Raw genomic sequence first — 22,832 nt, 5'->3', positions numbered from 1 at the left:
TTCCCATTAAATTGAAAGTCTGGAACGCCCTTCCAATCAAAATGCGTAGGAAGAAAATAAGTCTCACTCTCACATTTGCGGAGAAAGGGAGGACTACACTCGCTTAAAATTATACCAACTGCTCAAAAAATATTATCAAAATTGATTTTTGTTTTTTTAGAAAAACTAGGTTTGTATTTCATATAGAATTCCGATAGTTTACATCCCACATCTATAAAGACACCCTTGAAAGAAATAAAAGTTACACACAAATCCTTGCAAGACAATCCTGGTTATCCTCGTCGCCAACGATCGGAGCAAGTCGCTGAGACCGACCACCTTCCCGATGAAGGAACATCAGAAATTTTCATTGACACCAAGAGTAGCATATAAGAAACTCTAATATATTTTTTAGCTGCTGAACGCTTAGGCCGGAGAAGATGGTCGGAGACCATCTGGCACCATAACCATCAGCATCCCCCGCTCACCATACGATGATTCACTCCGAAGGGGAGGCAAACCACCAGAGCAGGTGGTAGTTAAGATCCAACCCGATTTTGAAACGAGTTGGTAGAACCCGTTGGGCCATCGCCCAGGCCGCCGGAGTAAAGGATGGCACCACCCCCTCCGATCCAAAGACGGAGCCCAGCAGGAAGTTCGCAACCGACGGCAGCGCCACCAGCCCGGAAGGGAAAGCTCGTAGGGAAGCCTAAAAGATCCTCGTGCAGATCTCGTCGGAGATGCCACCGCTGATGCCATCATCGCTGGAGAAACGCAGAGATAGCGATATAAAAGACGCCGGCGGGACAAAGAAGCTATTAAATCTAAGCCTAAAGTTATACAGGGCCGAGGGCTGGGCGCTCTTCTCAGCTCCGTCGCTGGCAAGGACGCCGGAGGAGTGGGGCCGGCGGATCAACGGATGGAAGAGCGAGTCGCCCTCGAAATGTATACAGGAAGGTTCGAGATGAGCGTACCTGCCGAGTTTTGTTTACAGGCGAATCTATACAATGCAAGCTGGCCCATTTATTTACCAGCCCAGACGGGGCTTCACGTGGACAGCATACAGCCCAGCCCATGTCTCTATGCAATATCCTATGGGCCGTCGCTGATCGACTAAAAACCCTGTCTTTTTTTGTCTCTGCTGAGTGCTGCGACTGCTATTGCTGCTAGCAGTTCAAGACTGAAAAAGGAGAATACTATTGCTGAACCGATGACGGGCAGATGTGCGTGCATGCAGCGCAAGCACCAGCAGATTCTACAGTGCGTACTTGCTAACTCGTGCACTATGTGGGTTCTACTACTTGCTAGCCTGGGCTTGGACTGAAGAAGAAGGTTTGACCAGCTGAAACTGAAACTCTGAAAGCGACTCCTAATTCTTAAACAAACTGTTCGCGTAGTAGCAGTACGACCTGAACCGGCTGCACCGTTAGGTTGCTCGTCTTTGGCGCGCGCTCTTTCCTCGCTGTCCCCAACGTGTGTGAGATTGTGAGAACTGCCACGCCTGTCGCCGGTTCGTTCACTGACTACCGATGCTTGCGCCGCTGGAGCCTAAATTATGCTGCCACTTGATGTTATTTTGTCTGTGGATTGCTCCTTATCCTATCCCTCGATCTGTGCCCCACAGCTCCTACGGTACTGTATCTGATGTAAGGGTTTCTATAGTTATTAACTTACTGTTGATTCACCATTTCTACTACTTCTTCTTCTTCTTTGCTTTTTTTTCTTTAAAAAAATCTCTTCTATGAAAGTCTAGTTCTCTCTGTCTGAGCATACTGTGGATGCATTAGGCGCAGAATCACCATTTAGAATCCAACACAAGATGGGAAAGAAAAAAAAATAACAGTCCTAATCAGGTAGCCTCAAATATTGAAAACTAATGCAAAGGATGTTTTCCAAACAATTTTAGTAGTAATGTCAACAAAAAACCACTAGTAGTGAAATCTACATCCATCTTTATTTGTCTCGGTATAATTTAGATCTGGAAAATTTTATAGATGCCGGAGCCCTTCTAGTCCCGGTTTTTAACGAACAACCGGGACTAAAAGTTACCCTTTAGTTCCGGTTGGTGTTAATAACCGGAACTAAAAGGGCTGTAGACTAATGTAGACCCTTTAGTCCTGCCGGTTGGGGATCTTTTATGGGATAATTCAAAAGTAAAGCATTCTATCTAGAGTCATACGTATTGTGTAGGTGGAGGTGGTAAGTAAGCTATACATGAGTACACGAAATAAGAGGTCTTGAGTTAAATTCTACAAAGTTGGGTGGGTGTAGTCCCGGATTCCTACCCAACCGGAACTAAAATGGCTTCTCCATTACGAAAACAGACAAAAGGTTCCATAATATCATGGTGTCGACATGATATATAACATAACCGTGTCTCCCTCTTATCTCCAGGCAGCTCCAATAATTCACTACAATCTTCGGTACACGACTACTTGCAATCATGATATGGCAAAAGAAAAAAAAAAAGCGCATCCATGTACTAGCCAGGACCCAGAAGTCCTAGACTATGAGAATTCACATTATCCTATTTTCCAAGTGCTTTGTCAGTTGTTACTTGTGACCCTACTCTCTTGAAAACGAACAGTTTCGGCTACACAACGATGAGGACACTTGTCAACGCTACTGACTGGAAAAACAATTTCCACTACGCCCACATGCTGTACGTTTCCATCATTGAAAAAAAAACTCTGGTGCTATCTTTGAGCTCGTGAGCTATCAAAGTGAAGGACGATGCGGACATGGTCACATATACACTTATCATTGTTGCTTTGAACCGCATGATTGATCAAGATCATCACTTGGACCTTTTGTGACAGTATGTTTACAAAGGCAGAACACTACCCCTTTAGAACTTGTAATCCTTGTGGCATGAACAGATGGACAACTACTTATTAACAGCATCCCAACCAGATGCAGCACGTTCTAACAATCCAAATCAATTTTTACGCCATCCCGGCGCCACTTTTCTGTGGAGAAGGGAGATCGCCGGACTCCTTGTCGCGATCGCCATGTTCCTCAGCCACCTCCAGTGGCTTCAAGGTGTAGAAATAGAAGCAGCAAAGGTAGTGTCCCAGGTTGAGCACCATGATGACGGTGATGAGCCAGTAGTAGTTGTCGATCCTGCCCCGGTTGATGTTGTCCTGGAGCCAGTCCCCGCGGCCCCGCGTGGCGCGCTGCACCACCGTGACGAGCACCGTGCTCAGGTAACTCCCGAAGGAGCCGCAGAGCCAGAAGAGCGCGACGGCCGTGCTGCACATGCTCTCCGGCGACTGGTCGTACAGGAACTCCATCTGCCCCACCGACGCGAAGGCGTCGGCGACGCCGTGGATGGCGTACTGCGGCACCAGCCAGAACACGCTCATCGGGACGACGGCCTTGGGGGTGTCCAGGAGCCCGTGCTCCGCCGCCTGGCGCGGCGCCTGGTCTCGACGAGCGCGGCGGCGGCGACGCCGAAGACGGCGATGGTCAGCCCGATGCCCATGCGCTGGAAGTAGGTCACCCCGGACGGCAGGCCCGTGGCGCGGCGCGCCAGGGGCACGAACGCGCGGTCGTAGAGGATGATGCTCACGAGCGTGGTCCCGGTCGTGAAGATGGACAGGGTCGCCGGCGGGATCTCCAGGCTCCGGGTGATGTGGCGCTCCATGGTGCGCGCCTGCATGATGGTGAGGAGCCGTTGTGCGAGGCGGCGTTGGCGAGGATGATGCCGGCCGACCAGATGGGCAGCAGGCGGGCGATGGACTTGAGCTCCTCCACGCGGTGCACCGTCGACAGCCGCCACAGCTTCGGCCGCCCGGAGTCGGAGACGTCACCCGGCGTCACGATCGCCGCTCAGTCCAAGAACCTTGACGCCCATTATTGTAGATGTCACAAAAATGCATGTCTCATTGTGAGCACGACCCTCATTGCTCAAAAAAAAAACGCAAGACATGTCACGTGCACGCTGCCTGAATTACCTGAGCTTGTCAGTATGCAGGAGCCTGCCTTTGGTGGGGATGAGGGCATCGAGCCAGTGGCGGAGCCAGCAAAAAATTTATGGTATGGCGACTTGGCGAGTCCGCGAGTGCATGACACAAACTAGAACATAAGACACAAATCAAAAACATCATAAAGATAGATGTTACCTGTTATATGATGCATTAAAATTACTTGCGAGCAGTACAATCCACATAAACATATCAATAAACGATGAACCTGCAAATTTAAGACATAGTTAGTGATCAAAACTAATTTAACCTGTATAGAAAAAAATTCATAACAAAATTAGAATATGCATACCAATTAAGATCTAGGAAATTGCATTTTCCTGTCTTTCTTTTTTTGAAATGCCTTTTTAATTTGTTGAAGATCAAGACCTTTAAATATTTCTCTTTCGATGTAACACAGCATCAAATCATTTAACCACCCATCGGTCATCTTGTTGCGCAATTCAGTTTTAATAATCTTCATAGCTGAGAATGCCCTTTCAACTGTTGCTGTCGCCACCGGTAATATCAATGCCAACTCAATGAGACGATAAACCAATGGAAAAACAATGTGTCTCTCAAGTCTAACCATTGTTTTTGAAAGGCTTGCAAGATCATAACAAACTTTAAATTCTTCAAGTCGCCGCACATGAATGATGAAAGTTTGAAGTTGATCTTTTATGGTCTTGCGATCATCAAAAGAGAAGTCATCATAATAGATATCCGCAATACGAGCAAGTTTCTCAACATCAAACTTAGAGAATGAATCTCTAGGGTCAAGACAAGAAAATCCAACAAGCAATTCTGAGGACCGCTCATTAAAGCGGTGATCAAACTCCGTGGTAAGAGCATCAATTGCAGCATAGAAGATATCAACATGAAAATAATGATCTTGAGTGATATTGTTTCTCCCACCTTTTCTTGATCGACCAAATCGTGGTACTTGATCACTCATATTTGGTATTGGGATACATTTTGCAAGGCAGAAGGCTTTTGTTTCTTCAAACAATGGTTCCCAACCTTCACTTCTCAAATTATTCAAACGTGTCATGACATCAATAATCAAAGACATAGCTTGAACAACATTTTGATCCTTCCTTTGCAAGATGAGTGAGAGCTCATTTGTAATACGAAGGATTTGCAACATCATCTTCATGATAAATACAAAGCTGAAAGACTCCATTATTTGTACCAATCCTCCTGCCCTAGATGGATTGCGCTCATCTTGATTCACAATTTCTAGCACTTCTATTACTGAATCCCATATTGACTCAATACGAAGTAAAGTCTTATAATGAGATCCCCATCTTGTATCTCCAGGTCTTGCCAATGATGTTTCTTGTTGTTTACCTCTCCCAGATGATATTTCTCCACTCTCTAATTTAGACAAGAGATTCAATCGATGTTTATCAAGCAATAAATCCTTCCTTTTACATGAAGTGGAAGTGCTGCTCACAATTAGTGTCACATACTCAAAGAAATCTTCAATAGATGAGGCGCATTTTGAGACAGCAATAACTACTAATTGCAATTGATGAGCAAAACAATGGATATAGAAAGCAAAAGGGTTCTCATCTCTAATCAATTTCTGAAAACCATTAAATTCTCCTCTCATATTGGAAGCACCATCATACCCTTGCCCTCGTATATTTGCAACAACTAAACCATGATCATTTAACACTTCAAGTAATGCTTTCTTCAATGATTCCGATGTTGTATCCTTGACATGCTTGATACCCAAAAATCTTTCTATGACTTCCCCTTTTTTGTTCACAAATCTAACAACTATGGCCATTTGCTCTTTGATAGATATATCACGTGATTCATCAATAAGAATAGAGAACAGACAACCCCCCATTTCTTCCTTTATTGCCTTTGTGATTGCTTGTGCACAAGAGTTTGCAAGGTCTTTTTGAATCGTGCCGGAAGTCATTTTTGCATTTTTTGGACACAACTCATCAAAAGCACGTTTCACTTCCTCATTCCTTTCCTTGTACCAATCAAGCATTTCCAAAAAGTTGCCCTTATTCAATGAATTAGAAGTTTCATCATGCCCCCGAAACGGCTCACCTTGCAAAGCAAGATAAGCAACAATACTCAAGGAAACTTCTACTCGGGTTTCATATTTGACCAATGCATCTTTCGTATGAGTTGACACCTTATTTCTTACACTTGATCTTTGGTTATCAAAATCATGATATGATGTTGCTGCAAAGTTATGAATGCTACTAGGCCCACCAACATGTTTTGGAAGTGCTAAATAACCATTCTTCCATTGCGAGAATCCGACTTTTGTAAAAGCATCATGACCAAATTTCTCTTCTATTCGATCATGTCTAAAAAGATAGCAATAGAAGCAATAAGCTTTATTCTTCTCCACACTATATTCCAACCAATTGTATTGCTTAAACCATTTCTTTTGAAAACTCCTACTATCATTCGAGGTAGGAAACTTATGATCCATTGGTTGAAAAGGACCTTTAGCTATAAAACCCTTCTAACTTCATCTCTAATATTAGGGGTAAAACGATCAATTGAAATACGAAGTCCTGGATCCGATATGATATAGTCCGGGTTGAACTCGGTTATACCTTCTTGAAGCTCTGCTTGAGCAACTTCATCTTCTACATCAGTTGTTGCTTGAGCAAATTCATCTTCTACACCGGTTGTTACAAGCGCAAAATGATCTTGCCCATCTTCAACCTCTTGTTGAGCATTTCCACTACCACGAGTACTTGGTTGTCTACTTGAGCCACTGGAATCAGTGCCAAAATAGCTTTTTAAACCTGTAAAAATAAAATCAATTATCAGTCAATGTAAAAGTGAAATAAACCAATCAATTTTTGCGAATCACAAGAATACCTTTTTGAGATATCTTTCCTTTTCCCTTTCCATTACCAACCATCTCTGTAATTCTTCTTGGAGTTGCCTTTGCAATTTCTTAACCTGTAGAGGTATGTCAGGACTAGAGTATTACACTTAGCACTCAAATACTCAATCACATCTGGGAATTGGGATTACTTGCTTTTGTTCTTTTAAATTTACACTTAACCAAGAAAGGGCACTCACTTCCTGATTCCTGTTCCAGTTGCGACCTGTACTGATGAAGTGCTGATTTGCTGAAATGCTGAATGCTGCTAAGCTGCTTGCTGCACTAGTGCACCTTCGGCCCTTCACCCAATGCCCCAATCGCCCCCTCTCCCTCTTGCGGCTGCAGCCTGCAGCTGTGCAGTGCAGCCGTGCAGGCAGCGGTGCAGGCGTGCAGCCCTGCAGGCTGCAGGGGTTGGGGCGGCGCGCAGCGGCGCAGGGGCAGCGGCGCCCCCGCGGAGGCCGGAGGCCCGGAGGGGGTGGGGCCGTGGGGGGGACCGGGGGAGAGAGTGGCGGCGCGCAGGCCGCAGGGGCAGCGGCGCCCGCGCGGAGGCCGGAGGCCCGGAGGGGGTGGGGCCGTGGGGGGGATCGGGTCACCGGGGGACGGGCCGACGGGGGGAGACCGGGAGAGAGGGGCGGCGCGCAGGGGCAGCGGCGCCCGCGCGGAGGCCGGAGGCCCGGAGCCCGGAGGGGGTGGGGTCGTGGGGGGGACCGGGGGAGAGAGGGGCGGCGTGGGGAGCAGGGCGGGCGGGCGAAGGAGCAGGGCGGCGGCGCTCGGGGCGGGAGCAGGCGCAGGCGGGCGGGCGACTAAAAAATTTCGTTCCGTGCGTGTGTAGGTATGGCAGTTGCCATACCTTGCCACACTGGATCCTTCGCCCATGCATCGAGCTCCTTGTCCTGGTACAGCAAGCCGGTGTCCTCCGGCACGGCGGCGTTGCGCTTCCTGAACGCGGCGGCGAGGACCTGCGCGAGCCTCGTGAACGGGCTGCCCCCGGGCCTGGCCCGGACGTAGAGTGGATACGCGACCATGAACACCACCAGTGGCGGAGCCAGCAACAAATTTATGGTGTGGAGAGTGCATGACACAAACTAAAACGCAAGACACAAATCAAAAGCACCATAGAGATTACAGATGTTACCTCTTATATGATGCATTAAAATTACTTGCGAGCAGTACAATCCACATAAACATATCAATAAACGATAAACCTGCAAATTTAAGATATAGTTAGTGATCAAAACTAATTTAACATGTATAGAAAAAAATTCATAACAAAACTAGAATATGCATACCAATTAAGATCTAGGAAATTGCATTTTCCTGTCTTTCTTTTTTTGAAATACCTTTTTAATTTGTTGAAGATCAAGACCTTTGAATATTTCTCTTTTGATGTAACACAGCATCAAATCATTTAACCACCCATCGGTCATCTTGTTGCGCAATTCAGTTTTAATAATCTTCATAGCTGAGAATGCCCTTTCAACTGTTGCTGTCGTCACCGGTAATATCAATGCCAACTCAATGAGACGATAAACCAATGGAAAAACAATGTGTCTCTCAAGTCTAACCATTGGTTTTGAAAGACTTGCAAGATCATAACAAACTTTGAATTCTTCAAATCTCCGCACATGAATGATGAAAGTTTGAAGTTGATCTTTTATGGTCTTGCGGTCATCAAAAGAGAAGTCATCATAATAGATATCCGCAATACGAGCAAGTTTCTCAACATCAAACTTAGAGAATGAATCTCTAGGGTCAAGACAAGAAAATCCAACAAGCAATTCTGAGGACCGCTCATTAAAGCGGTGATCAAACTCCGTGGTAAGAGCATCAATTGCAGCATAGAAGATATCAACATGAAAATAATGATCTTGAGTGATATTGTTTCTCCCACCTTTTCTTGATCGACCAAATCGTGGTACTTGATCACTCATATTTGGTATTGGGATACATTTTGCAAGGCAGAAGGCTTTTGTTTCTTCAAACAATGGTTCCCAACCTTCACTTCTCAAATTATTCAAACGTGTCGTCACATCAATAATCAAAGACATAGCTTGAACAACATTTTGATCCTTCCTTTGCAAGATGAGTGAGAGCTCATTTGTAATACGAAGGATTTGCAACATCATCTTCATGATAAATACAAAGCTGAAAGACTCCATTATTTGTACCAATCCTCCTACCCTAGATGGATTGCGCTCATCTTGATTCATAATTTCTAGCACTTCTATTACTGAATCCCACATTGACTCAATACGAAGTAAAGTCTTATAATGAGATCCCCATCTTGTATCTCTAGGTCTTGCCAATGATGTTTCTTGTTGTTTACCTCTCCTAGATGATATTTCTCCACTCTCTAATTTAGACAAGAGATTCAATCGATGTCTATCAAGTAATAAATCCTTCCTTTTACATGAAGTGGAAGTGCTGCTCACAATTAGTGTCACATACTCAAAGAAATCTTCAATAGATGAGGCGCATTTTGAGACAGCAACAACTACCAATTGCAATTGATGAGCAAAACAATGGATATAGAAAGTAAAAGGGTTCTCATCTCTAATCAGTTTCTGAAGACCATTAAATTCTCCTCTCATATTGGAAGCACCATCATACCCTTGCCCTCGTATATTTGCAACAACTAAACCATGATCATTTAACACTTCAAGTAATGCTTTCTTCAATGATTCCGATGTTGTATCCTTGACATGCTTGATACCTAAAAAATCTTTCTATGACTTCCGCTTTTTTGTTCACAAATCTAACAACTATGGCCATTTGCTCTTTGATAGATATATCACGTGATTCATCAATAAGAATAGAGAATAGACAACCCCCCATTTCTTCCTTTATTGCCTTTGTGATTGCTTGTGTACAAGAGTTTGCAAGGTCTTTTTGAATCGTGCCGGAAGTCATTTTTGCATTTTTTGGACACAACTCATCAAAAGCACGTTTCACTTCCTCATTCCTTTCCTTGTACCAATCAAGCATTTTCAAAAAGTTGCCCTTATTCAATGAAGTAGAAGTTTCATCATGCCCCCGAAATGGCTCACCTTGCAATGCAAGATAAGTGACAATACTCAAGGAAGCTTCCACTCGGGTTTCATATTTGACCAATACCTCTTTCGTATGAGTTGACACCCTATTTCTTACACTTGATCTTTGGTTAACAAAATCATGATATGATGTTGCTGCAAAGTTATGAATGCTACTAGGCCCACCAACATGTTTTGGAAGTGCTAAATAACCATTCTTCCATTGCGAGAATCCGAATTTTGTAAAAGCATCATGACCAAATTTCTCTTCTATTCGGTCATGTCTAAAAAGATAGCAATAGAAGCAATAAGTTTTATTCTTCTCCACACTATATTCCAACCAATTGTATTGCTTAAACCATTTCTTTTGAAAACTCTTATTATCATTCGAGGTAGGAAACTTATGATCCATTGGTTGAAAAGGACCTTTAGCCATAAAAGCCCTTCTAACTTCATCTCTAATATTAGGGGCAAAATGATCAATTGAAATACGAAGTCCTGGATCCGATATGATATAGTCCGGGTTGAACTCGGTTATACCTTCTTGAAGCTCTGCTTTAGCAATTTCATCTTCTACACCAGTTGTTGCTTGAGCAAATTCATCTTCTACACCGGTTGTTACAAGCGCAAAATGATCTTGCCCATCTTCAACCTCTTGTTGAGCAATTCCACTACCACGAGTACTTGGTTGTCTACTTGAACCACCGGAACCAGTGCCAAAATAGCTTTTTAAACCTGTAAAAATAAAATCAATTATCAGTCAATGTAAAAGTGAAATGAATCAATCAATTTTTGCAAATCACAAGAATACCTTTTTGAGATATCTTTCCTTTTCCCTTTCCATCACCAGCCATCTCTTACTGGAGTTCTTTCTCGTCCTGTAAAAATATATATACATTGATTATAGATACTAGATAAGCTTTTAGAGTTTTAGTTAACACTAGATAGGCAAACCCTACACACACTTGCAATTCTTCTGTAGTTCTGTTAAAGCAGATATATCAACAGCAATTTAAGTTCTTGAAGCTTTGCAAAATTGCAACACAACCAAGTAACCAACACTGCAACAGCCTTGTTATTGCACTGCATGTAGTGATGTAGGTATATAATTGCAAAATCTGAAATGCAATAATCATAGATAGAAGTGGCAATGAACTTTTTTCGGGCAACTACTGCATATCACAAGCTTTGTACTTCCATTCGATGTCAAGCGGCCATATGTAAAATCAATTATACAAAATCAATTATACACAAGTACTACATCCCATCCTAACTGTAGTTCTTGACTATAACGTTGTTAACTCAAAATTAAATTAACTCATTGCCAACAACCATGACATCAAAATAATCTCAGGGAAGCAAAGAAGCTACGGCTTGCATAACAGATTAAGAATCTAATACCTAAATTTGTGTACTGAACCCTTGTCCCAGATCCATCGAGATCAAAGCATTTAGTTGATATCCCTGTCCTGTGGTTGTGGAGGCGTGGAGCAGGGCTGCAGGCCTGCAGCCTGCTGCAGGGGGCGGCGGCACGGGGGCGGGGGGGAGGGGGAGCAGGGCCGGCACTGCGGCAGCGCGCAGGGGGCAGCGGCGGCGGCGCTCGGGGAGGAGCAGGGGGCGGCGGCGGCGTGGGTCGGCGGGGAGGAGCAGGGGGCGTCGGCGCGGGGGGAGCAGGGGGCGGCGTGCACTGCGGGGGGAGCTGCGGGAGCAGCGGGCGGCGGCACTCGGGGGGAGCAGGGCGGCGGCGCGGGGGGAGCAAGACTGCAGGAGCAGGGGGCGGCGCGGGAGGAGCAGGGGGCGTCGGGGCGGCGTGGGAGGAGCGGGGGGCGGCACGCGGGGGGAGCTGCGGGAGCAGGAGCTGCGGGCGGCGGCGCTCGGGGGGAGCAGGGCGGCGGCGCGGGGGGGAGCAGGGCAGGGGCGGGCGGGCGGCCAAAAATTTTTGTACCGATTCGGTATTTCGGATTTTCGGTGCGTAGGTATGGCAACCGCCATACCTTGCCACATTGGCTCCTCCGCCACTGAACACCACGATGGACACGAACATGCTGATGGCTGGGATCCCGAACCCCACCCCCACCTGACGTTGTCCTGGATGTACACCACCAGCGTCAATGCCAGCAGCGACGCCGACCCCATGGTGAAGAAGTAGATGTTAAAGTAGCGGCGTTTCCGGTTGGCCCAGGCCTCCGCGCCCTGCTGGTCGAACTGGTCGGCGCCAAATGCCACGATGCTGGGCCGGATCCCGCCGGTGCCGAGGCACATGCACAGCATGGAGACGTACACCACGGCGAGCGGGCCCCCGGAGGGGCGCCGGCACGCGTCGGGGTCGGGAGCGGCGGCGCACGGCGGCGGGCGGAGCGAAGGGACGACGGCGAACATGACGAGGCCGAGCATGCGGAGCTGGTAGAAGATGGAGCCCGTGATGATGCTCCAGAAGCGGGCGATGTAGGAGTCGGCAAAGAAGGCGCCGTTGGCGCCGAGGACGACGGTGAGGCTGGTGGTGCCGCCGAAGTTAGTGAGCGTGTTGGACGCATCACCAGTGTTCAGCTGCTGCGTCAGGTAGGAGCATTAAACAAGTTGTAACTAACCAAATATGGTTGTATCTAATATAAAAGAGATATGACTGGTTAGGAAACATAGGATGTTATTAGAGATAGAACAGTTGTAACCGTGTAAATCTTCCTTTCCTAGATAGTTTCCAAACCAGCCAACTCTCCTATATATTGTGTACATGCGTCTGTTATGCGCCACCAATATTATTAACACGAAGCCGTCGTGATCTCTGATTAGAGGCCGACGTTCACATCTTCTATTGCGCCTCTGATTCTTCTCATGGTATCAGAGCCAGAGGTCTCGAGTTCGAATCCTGACAGGCGCGATTAAATAAAATAATTACAGCCGACTCCTATTTCCACGTTTGAGGCCTAGCGGAGCCTGCACGTGAGGGGGAGTGTTGAAATATAAGTGAATTGTCCTTCTCTTCCCATCAGTTTAAGCTTTTGGATTGAATAGGTTGGTGCATGCAACTCAATAAGGAGATTAGGTTCGCGTTGAAGCCGGCCGTAGCCAACCGGTCGCAGATCTCGTTTGCTGCAACGGACAGGACAGCAATTCAGCACCCAGAACGTTCAGAATCCTGAAGATGGCTAATGTTGATTATGCAAGAAAGATCAACAGATACGCTGTACTACTCACCCATGATGAATGGCAGGGTCTTGTAGCCTCCCTGCTTCCATCTCTTCTGGTGGTGCTCTCCATCTCCCTCCCTTTCCACGGTTGCGGCCACCATGGCTGTAGCCTGCAGAGAACCCAGGTCCTCCCTGCTATGGAGCAAATGAGGCGTTGGTGATGCTCAAGCTCAACTGTTCAAGCAGAACAAGCCATGCTATTCTGTAACCAACACATGCCTTACATGTGCTGTGAGGATGGAGCCACGTATGTTTTTATAAGCACGCCGATCCAGCAGCAGACAAACATCACAGCGGCGTCCAGGGGCGACCTGCGTGCTAGCAGTACAGGCGATCTGAGTGTATGTACCATGACTTCTGAGTGTACGATTTGGCTGTACCAGATTATACCATCGATCTACTCAGCTCTTGTCTTAAACGGTGCAGAAACCAGTATCATAATCCGGCATCTAGCTGTCACAGGGTCTCTGAAGGTGCCCCTGTACTTTCAGCGGGTTAATTAGGACCTCGAGGAGGCAATGCCAGTGCTGCCAGCCTGCTGCGTCGTGATCAGCATGGGTGAGTGATCTGCCATGCTGGACACAAAACTGAAGTTGACTTTTCTGAACTCTACTACTATCTGCTTAACCAACGAAGCTGAGGGGTGTTTGATATCCGGACTAACTTTATTCCGGAATACATCGGATGTTGAACAATAATTAAGAGTATTAAATATATATTAATTATAAAATTAATTGTATAAATGGAGACTAATTCACGAGACGAATCCATTAGTTTATGGTTTGGCAATGTTGGGCTACAGTAAATATATGTGCTAATGATGGATTAATTAGACTTAATAAATTCATCTCGTGAATTAGTCTCTATTTATAAAATTAATTTATATTTAATACTTCTAAGTGTCTAAATATTAGTTTAGTCATCTGGACCAAACACATCTCGAGTAGACGAGTAGGACTCCCACAAGTTTACAGAAATCCTGAGCCGACAAGGAGGACTGGAACATTACTACTCCTGTACCAACAAAGGTCGTTCTCGACTGCATTAGAAAAGGAAAAGGCATCGATCTCGCGCGCTACAATCCGACGCCGAGGACAAATGAGCCGCGAAAAGATCTTCCGACTTCCAATTTTTTTCTTCGAATTTTTGTATGACCTGCAGCAACATGGCCATTTCTTTATTGGCGCCTGTGTCGGACGCACAGTTGGTAAGCAGGATCGGTCCCAAAGAAAAGGTTTGCGGTTCGATCAAGCTTGTCTTCTGCATCTTATCCTATCTGTCATCAATCCACGTCCTGTCCGAACAGTACATGGTTGGAGGTTCGCTGACGTCTGGTGATCAAGTGATCAATCATTCACAGGCAGCGAGAGGGAACCGGACTCGGCGTGTGCGTGCAGATTTCGAGTCAAAGGCAGCAAGAACGTACGTAGGTAGGCCACCGTTGTTTTTTTTTTCCGACCGTCGCGACTATATATCGCGCGGTACAACTCGCAGCCTATTACCAAAAAGAAATTCCAGCCTAATCAATAGAATCTGGTCCAGTTTGAGCCCATCACCATCGTCTTCTTCATTTTCCTTACGCTGCTGATCGCCGCCGCCGGACCTCTCGACTGTCAAACTTGGCAGCAGTTGGAGTTTGGGGCTTCGGGGTCCAGAGTTTTGAGGTTGGGATTGTCGTCGGTGATATCCCAGCTGTAGAGGGTTTGGACGGAGGTAGACCGGCGGTGGCCACGGGTTGTGGACGGGTCGGTGAGGTGGTAGGGTGCCACCGGTCGTGGATGGCGAAAGACAACTGGTGGGCGGAGAAGGAGGTGGAGATTTTAAGGTGATGTATGAAGTAAAGCCGGCAGTGGCCCGCGGTGGAGGGCTGAGGCGGATCCGGCAGCGCTGCTGGAGATAAAGGATGCGGTTGACAGGGGCGTTACCGTAGGGCTTCGACGAGATCAGAGCATGGTGGTTACAGCTGGTGGGAGTGTCTTCGTGAGCCGCCGGTGATGGAGAAGGTAAGCTCCAAGGGGGCAAGCGTCGCCGCGGAAGAAAACGGATTATGGACCGCATCGCGCGATGGGTCACGACTCCTCCGCCCCTTCAGGTGATAAACAGTAATTTCATCGCCTGCGGCGATGTATAGTCCCTCCTGCCCGCGACGGCGCGAGGCCGGTGCGCCGGACCAGCAACCCATCTCCTGTTCTTGTCAGGCATCTTGGTCGGTTGGATCCCGTCCTCTTCTACGAACTCACGAGCTTTCTCAGCGACGGTGAGTCCATGCCGCGCAGCTGGGGGTGATCCGGACATGCGGCGCGGTGGTTTCCCGTCCCGTGCGGTCATGCCTCGCGCGCCCAGGCTTCCATTCCACCAGGACTCTAGAGGAGACTAGGACCTCGCTGGTTGTCCAGCTCCGGCGCGGTCCCGCCGCCGCAATCGTGAAATAGATTGCTTGGAACGATCAAGCCCGATCATTTTTGCCATGAAATCTTCTGGGCCGTACCAAAACGATTAGTCCCGGTCATTTCTTGCCCGCTGAAGGAAAATGCTGAACAGGTGATGACTGCATCCCTGGACGAGCTGCATCATGATTCTCTGTAGCATGGACATGGAGCACTAAAAATGGAGTCCACTTTTTTTTTTGAAAGAAAGAAAATGGTGTCCACTTGCCGCTAGCCTTTGTTACAACTTACAAGTAGGGATAGCATGTGGGGGTCCCTTTCGATTGGCCGGACCTGGAGTCCTGGACGGCTGGACCGACGACGAATTGACTTTGCTGACTGACTGCGAGTCCCACATAGCAACTGCTATCTCTCCGATTTGAACTTCTTGTTAGTTGCGCCCCACTGCACCGTTCGCTCGCTTGTCTGAATTCTGATTGTCTCTCTGTCTCTGGTGCCCGCCTCGCTGTTCGCACGCCGGGTTGGTTCACCAGCTACCGAATCCCGCGCCGTCGCGGACTAGATTACACTGCCCACTTGCCCGAATCTGCATCTGCCAGAGGGAGGGTCGCTACTTATTGTAGCCCTCGACCTGCGCCTCCACTGCCACTTCGGTTTCGTATACTGTATCTCAGTATCCGTAGCTTGTCCCGTACGCGGCAAGGGCAAGGACGGACGACATGGCGTCTGCCATGGCGGCGGCGGCGCCAGCCGACGAGGATGGGTCGCCGAGGGAGACGAAGCAGGGCGGCTTCAAGACAATGCCCTTCATACTAGGTGCGTGCGGTCACGGCACTCAAATCAGTTTTTCTTCAGTAGAATCGCAGTTCGATCAGTGTTTTCCGGCAGCGTTTCTCGTTGTGGATTTTGATGGTATATATACTCCGGCGCCCATGCCCTGCAGCGAACGAGATCTGCGACCGCTTCGCCACGGCCGGCTTCAACGCCAACCTGATCACGTACCTCACGCAGCAGCTGCACCTGCCGCTCGTGGAGGCCTCCAACCTGCTCACCAACTTCAACGGCACGGCGGCCTTCACGCCGGTCCTGGGCGCCATCGTCGCCGACTCCTGCGCCGGCCGCTTCTGGACAATCGCGGGGGGCGGCGCGCTGTACCAGCTCGGCATGCTGGGCCTCGTCGCGGCCGCGCTCGCCCCGGCGCTCCGCCCCGCGCCGTGCGCCGCCGCTGCGGCCCCGCCGTGCCAGCGCGCGAGCGGCGGGCAGCTCGCCATGCTGTACCTGTCGCTGCTTCTCACCGCGCTCGGCGGCGGCGGCATCCGGCCCTGCGTGGTGGCGTTCGGCGCCGACCAGTTTGGCCGGCGCGGGAGGCGCCCCGGCGGCGAGCAGAAGTGGAGCTACTTCAACCTCTACTTCTTCAGCATGGGGCTCGCCGTGCTCCTGGCGCTGACCGTGGTAGTGTACATCCAGGAGAACGTGGGGTGGGGCTTGGGGTTCGGGATCCCGGCCATCGCCATGTTCCTCTCCGTGCTGTCGTTCGTGGTCGGGTACCCGCTGTACGTGAAGGTCAAGCCCGAGGGAAGCCCCTTCAAGAGGCTGCTGCAGGTCGTCGTCGCCGCGTTCAGGAAGAGGAAGGAGGACGTGCCGGAGGACGCCGGCTTGCTGTACCACAACAAGGAGCTGGACGCCCCCATCGCCGCCGACGGGAAGCTGCTGCACACCGATCAGCTAAGGCAAGTATACCACTGTGATTTCTTAGTTGAGTTGTTGGTCCATGTGCATCGATGTGTGTCAATTTGCTCATGTGGCTAGTTGTTATTTTTGCTGGGCTCCAACGTCTCCGAGATTACAATTACTAATGCCTGCTGGTACTTGCCCCCACGTGAAGGTTCTTGGACCGAGCGGCCGTGCTGACGACGGGCGATGTCGCCGACTCCGGAGAGCCGCACCTGTGGCGCGTGTCGACGGTGCACCGCGTGGAGGAGCTCAAGTCCATCGTGCGCATGCTGCCCCTGTGGGCGGCCAGCATCACGCTCATCGCCGCGGCGTCGCACAACTTCACCTTCGCCATCCAGCAGGCGCGCACCATGGACCGCCACCTCACCCCGAGCTTCCAGATCCCGCCGGCCACCATGATCATCTTCACCACGCTCACCATGCTCGTCAGCCTCGTGCTCTACGACCGCGCCTTCGTGCCCCTGGCGCGCCGCTGCACGGGCCGGCGGTCGGGCATCACCTACTTCCAGCGCATGGGCGCCGGCTTCGCGGTCTCCGTCCTGGGCGTCATGGCCGGCGCGCTCGTGGAGACCAGGCGGCGCGGCGTGGCCGCGGAGCACGGCCTGCTGGACAGCCCCGCCGCCGTTGTGCCCATCAGCGTGTTCTGGCTGGTGCCGCAGTACGCGCTCCACGGCATGAGCGACGCGCTCTCGACGGTGGGCCACATGGAGTTCCTGTACGACCAGTCGCCGGAGAGCATGCGCAGCTCGGCGGCGGCGCTGTTCTGGGTTGCTGGCTCCCTGGGGAACTACCTGGGCACGGTGCTCGTCACGGTGGTGCAGAGCGCCAGCAGAGGGGTGTGGCTCCAGGACAACATCAACAGGGGGAGGCTGGACTACTACTACTGGCTCGTCACCTTCCTCCTGGTGCTCAATCTTGTTTACTACATCGCGTGCTTCCATTTCTACACCTTGAAAACGTTCGAGGTCGACGCCGGCGACGAGGCGCGACGGCCTCATGACGGTGGTGGGGAGCAAGGTGGAGAACGGATGGCAGAGCCCTGCCTCGGCCAGGTTGGGGCGTCAGGGGATGGTGTGGGAACCGTGTGTGATGGTGAGAAGCACATTCGCTAGCAATCAGTCATAGCAAATCTAGTGAAATGCAACGGAAAAATGGGCTTTTCCAAATTGTAACTTTTTTAAGGAACTTTCCAAATTGTAACTGATGATGAGCTGATGAACATTAACAGAGTGCACTTTGCATCACGCGTGTCTTCCCTGTCCCCTGGCACGCCCGCGTGCGACAAGAACTGGCCGAGCGCAGCACGTGACGACCCGCCGTCCTTCCACTCTTCCAGGCCACGGCGGCGGCCTCCTTGTGCGCCGTCACCCGCGCCCTGATCCGCTCCACTTCCTCGGACTCCATCACGAGCCTTATCTTGGCCTCCACCTCCTCGGAGCTGACGACCCACTGCCTCCACCCGGCCACCTCCACGCCGACCGACCCCGGGCTCCTCCACCATGAACACCTTGTTTATCTTCTGCTCCGAGTACATCGGCCAGCAAAGCATCGGCCTGCCCGCCGTAATCCCCTCTAGCAGGAAATCATGCATCGTTGTGGATTTGATTCAGAAAGGAAAAACCATCGTTACCGGGTCTTATGCAGGTGCTGGTTTCTATTTTTCAGTGTACAAGTTTTTGTTTAAAATCAAATTATACATGCATTTAGATAACTAGCCTATCAATCCATACTCCTGCACGGACTAATTAGAGTCAATATAGAAATAAGATTTATAGCTAATAATTATAATTATCTATCTCATGCTCTCTTTTATTTCTCAAATATTTTAACGTACAGTACTTTAAAGATACATACTCATCATTATCTAGTTATAATATATTTAGTTAGTAACAATATTTTTTATTTTGTATCACAGGTCCGTGTCTTCTGATCAGGTCATCATATGTCTCGGCGTTGAGGTCAAAACCAATATGGACAGACGACGGAACTTGCGGAGCAGACGGGGCGCTGCTTGGGCCAGGGACGCAAAGCCCAATCCTGTTTCTACAGCTGCCCGGATCCAATTCTGTTCACTTTCCCTTTTTCTTGGCAACTCGTCGCACGGGCTACCCTTCCTTTTTTTCGGCTTCCGCTCGCCCTGGTCCACCTACACCGCCAGCGCCCCCCCGCCCCACGGGCACAACCCCCCCCCCCCCCCCCCCCCCCCCCCCCCGCGCTCAGACTTTTTAGATTTCGAAACTTTTTCCGGTGCGGGCTTTTTTCCTTTTTTATTTTTTGCCAGGTTTCGAAATTTGAGCCGCCGCCCACCGCTCTTTAGCAATTACCAATAACATTTGGATATGCAGAGAACGCCAAAAGAATTGTATATTTTCTTATGTTACGTATTCTTTTTTTATCCCGTTGGAAGTTCTTTTTTGTAAAAGTTTTCTCAAAACGTCAGTAATATGTAAAGCTTGTTAGCTAAAACTTTTTATTACTATTTTTTCTGTTATGCTATTCCTTTTTTTTCATATTTTTTATCCGCTCGGAAAGCTTTTTCGTAAAAGTTTTTTCAAACCGTTCATTCACTATTCTGTAAAGTTTGTTAGCTAAAATTTTTTGTTACTAATTTTTCTATTAATTAAATTTTTTATACGGTCGTTTTTTTCTTTTTTGTAAAAGATTTTCAAAAATTTTATACTATTTATTCTGTTACACATTTTTTATGCGGTCAATTTTTCTAAAATTATATAAAATTTATTATACTTTTATTTAATCAATTTTTTTATGCGGCTGGTATTTTTATGCTTAAAATTTTCAATAAGCCAAGCACAAATCTATAAAGTTTGTTAGCTAACAATTTTTCGTAAAAAATTATATTTTAAATATTTATCGCGCTCTCAGATTGCTTGAATGTTATTTTTATTTTTACTCCCTCCACCCAAATTTTACACCCAATTTTTCCACATTCCAAAAAAATGGCGCCTGAAAGAGAAAAAAATCTACTAGTGCAGGGGACGCGGAACTGGGGACGGACGGTGGGAGGGGGTGGAGCGATCTGATTTTTGCTCGCGTGCGCATGGATTGATTTTATCATCTCCTGAAAAGAGAATGTATCGGAACCCGCACATATATCAAAAAGGGAAAGGTGGAGGTTGTCAGAAAATCGCCATAGGGACTGAAACAAACGGACGACTGTAAATTAGAAAACCCCGGCGCAAAGGACAGAGAAACAAAGAAAAGGGTGCGCAGATCCATGGTGCGAGCCAGAGATGTCTATGGTTGCAAAAATAAACCTCCCAATATTGGTGTGGCCTTTATTTATATATAGTATACAGATTCAAGGGTACGTCGAGTCCCGGGACAGTTGTTCAGTAGGGCTGGATAACAAGCCGGCTCGGTTTAGCTCGACTCGGCTTGGTTCAGTCTGGCTCGTTAAGACAACAAGCTAACTCGGCTCAACTCGTTATCTTAACGAGCAGAAAAGTTTGCTCGGCTTGGCTCGGTCTAGCTCGTGAGCTAGCTCGGGGAGCTTGCGAGCCGTTGCTAGTTTTATCGCTGAGGGTCATAACAAGGGCTTGGGGATTCGGGTGCTGAGGGCACGGCAGCGTGCCAGCGTACCAGGGCGTTGGCATCAGGCCTAGGGCACGGCGGTGTGCCGGTGCAGCAGGACGTTAGCGTCGGGATCGGGCTTGCTCGAGCTCCTGGCCCTTCATGGTGGGCGACGGCTCCCATGGCTGGGCACCCCTACGCCTGCGCTGCTCGGAGCAGGGAAGATTTAGAGGGGAGTGGGCGGAGGGAGGCCAGACAGCACCAGCACGTGGCGGTGCGACACGAATGAGAGGAGGAACGGGGGAGGCTAGTCGATCCGGAATGGGGTTAGGGAATAGCCCTTCGCCAAACTCGAATAGGGCTCAAGTTTTTATTTTTTTAGATGAATAGGGCTCAAGTAGCTGCTGGGTTCATTTAGACGGGCTGCTGAGCTTATTGGAGCAGTATATTTGGGCAGGTACTCTGCTGGTGCGCAGCTCATTAAGCTCGCGAGCCAGCTCGAGCTGGCTCGTTATACTAACGAGCAAAAATCCTGCTTGGCCCGTTAGTAAATTTTACCGAGCCGAGCCAGCTGCAAGCCGAGCGAGGTAACAAGCTACGAGCATTTCATCCGGCCCTAGTCGTCCTACTCGTATTCTCTCCTGATTCGTCAGAGTCCTGGTAGGTGATCCTGTTCTCTCCTGGCGGCTGCATTCCTTTCAAACCCATATCCTGCTCAATCGATCTCGATGTTTATTTGTGTACAACTCTAAATTATTCTTGATAACCCAATCTCCTGCTCTCTTTTTTGGCAATTCCTATCTTTTCAAACCGATCCTACTCCATCGCACCATATTTATTTCTGTACAACTCTAACCTAATCGTAATAACCCAATCTCCTGCTTTTTTGCAACTCCTATATCTTTTCAAACCGATCTCTCTCTCACGCACACAATTCTAGCCAGCAAGGGGCGATGCAGATGCCCCGACGACTCGGAGGGCCTTTTTCACCTATAATAAACTAAACTATACTAATTCTATTCGTTAGGGCGGTCGCGCTCAGGCCCATAAGGCCGCAAGTGCTGCCGTGTTTATATTGGCCCAATGTTTTTCATCTTCTTGGGCTTGGCCTAATTTTGTTGGATCACATATAGCCATGTAAGCCATCACGGGGAGGAAACACAGAGCCTAACAGATCGATCTCCTGCGACCTTGTGAAAGATGGATCTGCTACCTGACGACTTGCTCGCCGACGTCTTCCGCCGCCTCGCGCCGTGCAGCCTCGCCGCGTCACGCTGCGTCCGCAAAGCCTGGTGTGCCATCATCGACACCCGACGCTTGCTACGCACCGATCTCCTCCCTCTCCGGCTCGATGGCTTCTTCTTCCTCGGGCAGATCCTCAATCCTGCCCCATGTTTCTTTTCACGCCCCCAAGTCGGCGGCAGGCTCGACTTCTTGGACACCCGTGACGCCATGGATTTGCAGATCATAGATCACTGCAATGGTCTGCTCCTGCTCGATTTTGGGCGGGTGGTTAACCCTGCCACGCGGCAATGGGTGCGCTTGCCTCCCTCCCCGCACCCGTCCATCGGTACGGAGGATTTCCGTGAGAACTACGGCCTTGTGTACGATCCTATGGTGTCACCACACTACGAGATATTCCAGATCCCAAATAGTTCCTGCAAGGCTCGGTTCCAACTGCAGGTTCAAGGAGGACTCGGAATGGCCATCATCACCATACACAACGCACGTCTTCTCATCAAGGAATTGGAGGTGGGAAGAGAGGTCCTTCATCCGTGAGGGGTAGCTGTAGCGACAATTTCTGACATGATGTCCGATTGGCAAAGATTCCAACGCCACGCTATTTACTTGCGGGGAGCACTCTCTGTGCACTGTCAAGATGATTCTGTTATAAGGTATCCATGCACTCCTCTATTTTATTTCTCCTTAGATTTAATTTTCTTCCTTTTATTAGTATTTATTTATTAATTGCATATTTGTTTTATTACATACATTTTCTCATGTTCGTAGAATAAACTTGTCGAATGATAAGTTCCAAACGATCAAATCCCCACTGGAGAGCAAAGTAGTCGGTGATGGTGTTCTTCACTTGGGGAAATCGGAGAAAGGCGTACACTGTGTGTTACTTTGGAATGATAGGTGGCCCC

The 22,832-nt window shown here is 48.7% G+C and overlaps 2 protein-coding genes and 1 pseudogene across 2 annotated transcripts; 2 read left to right on the top strand and 1 right to left on the bottom strand.

Moving 5' to 3' along the window:
- Positions 1 to 2,789: 2,789 nt before the first annotated feature.
- On the bottom strand, positions 2,790 to 13,080 carry LOC112886466 (annotated as a pseudogene).
- A 2,977-nt stretch (positions 13,081 to 16,057) lies between these two features.
- LOC112886465 (protein NRT1/ PTR FAMILY 3.1-like) lies at positions 16,058 to 18,385 on the top strand. The gene is made up of 3 exons (XM_025952370.1): positions 16,058 to 16,236; positions 16,364 to 17,150; positions 17,306 to 18,385. The coding sequence occupies exons 1-3, from the start codon at positions 16,140 to 16,142 to the stop codon at positions 18,264 to 18,266; spliced, it is 1,845 nt and encodes a 614-aa protein (XP_025808155.1). The 5' UTR covers positions 16,058 to 16,139; the 3' UTR covers positions 18,267 to 18,385.
- Positions 18,386 to 21,885: 3,500 nt separating this feature from the next.
- On the top strand, positions 21,886 to 22,464 carry LOC112885313. Its single transcript, XM_025950958.1, has one exon. The coding sequence runs from the start codon at positions 21,886 to 21,888 to the stop codon at positions 22,462 to 22,464; it is 579 nt and encodes a 192-aa protein (XP_025806743.1).
- Positions 22,465 to 22,832: the final 368 nt, after the last annotated feature.

This window comes from Panicum hallii, chromosome 3, assembly GCF_002211085.1.
Source record: "Panicum hallii strain FIL2 chromosome 3, PHallii_v3.1, whole genome shotgun sequence".
Lineage (NCBI taxonomy): Eukaryota > Viridiplantae > Streptophyta > Magnoliopsida > Poales > Poaceae > Panicum > Panicum hallii.
The sequence above is the reverse complement of the archived record's forward strand: the minus strand, read 5'-3'. Positions and strand labels throughout refer to the sequence as shown.

Bases quoted from the DNA above. Each gene is read 5' to 3' on its own strand.
- LOC112886465 (XM_025952370.1), top strand. From the start codon at position 16,140: ATGGCGTCTGCCATGGCGGCGGCGGCGCCAGCCGACGAGGATGGGTCG. The intron at 16,237-16,363 runs GTGCGTGCGGTC...CATGCCCTGCAG, and splicing joins GACAATGCCCTTCATACTAG to CGAACGAGATCTGCGACCGC. The intron at 17,151-17,305 runs GCAAGTATACCA...CCCCACGTGAAG, and splicing joins CTGCACACCGATCAGCTAAG to GTTCTTGGACCGAGCGGCCG.
- LOC112885313 (XM_025950958.1), top strand. From the start codon at position 21,886: ATGGATCTGCTACCTGACGACTTGCTCGCCGACGTCTTCCGCCGCCTC.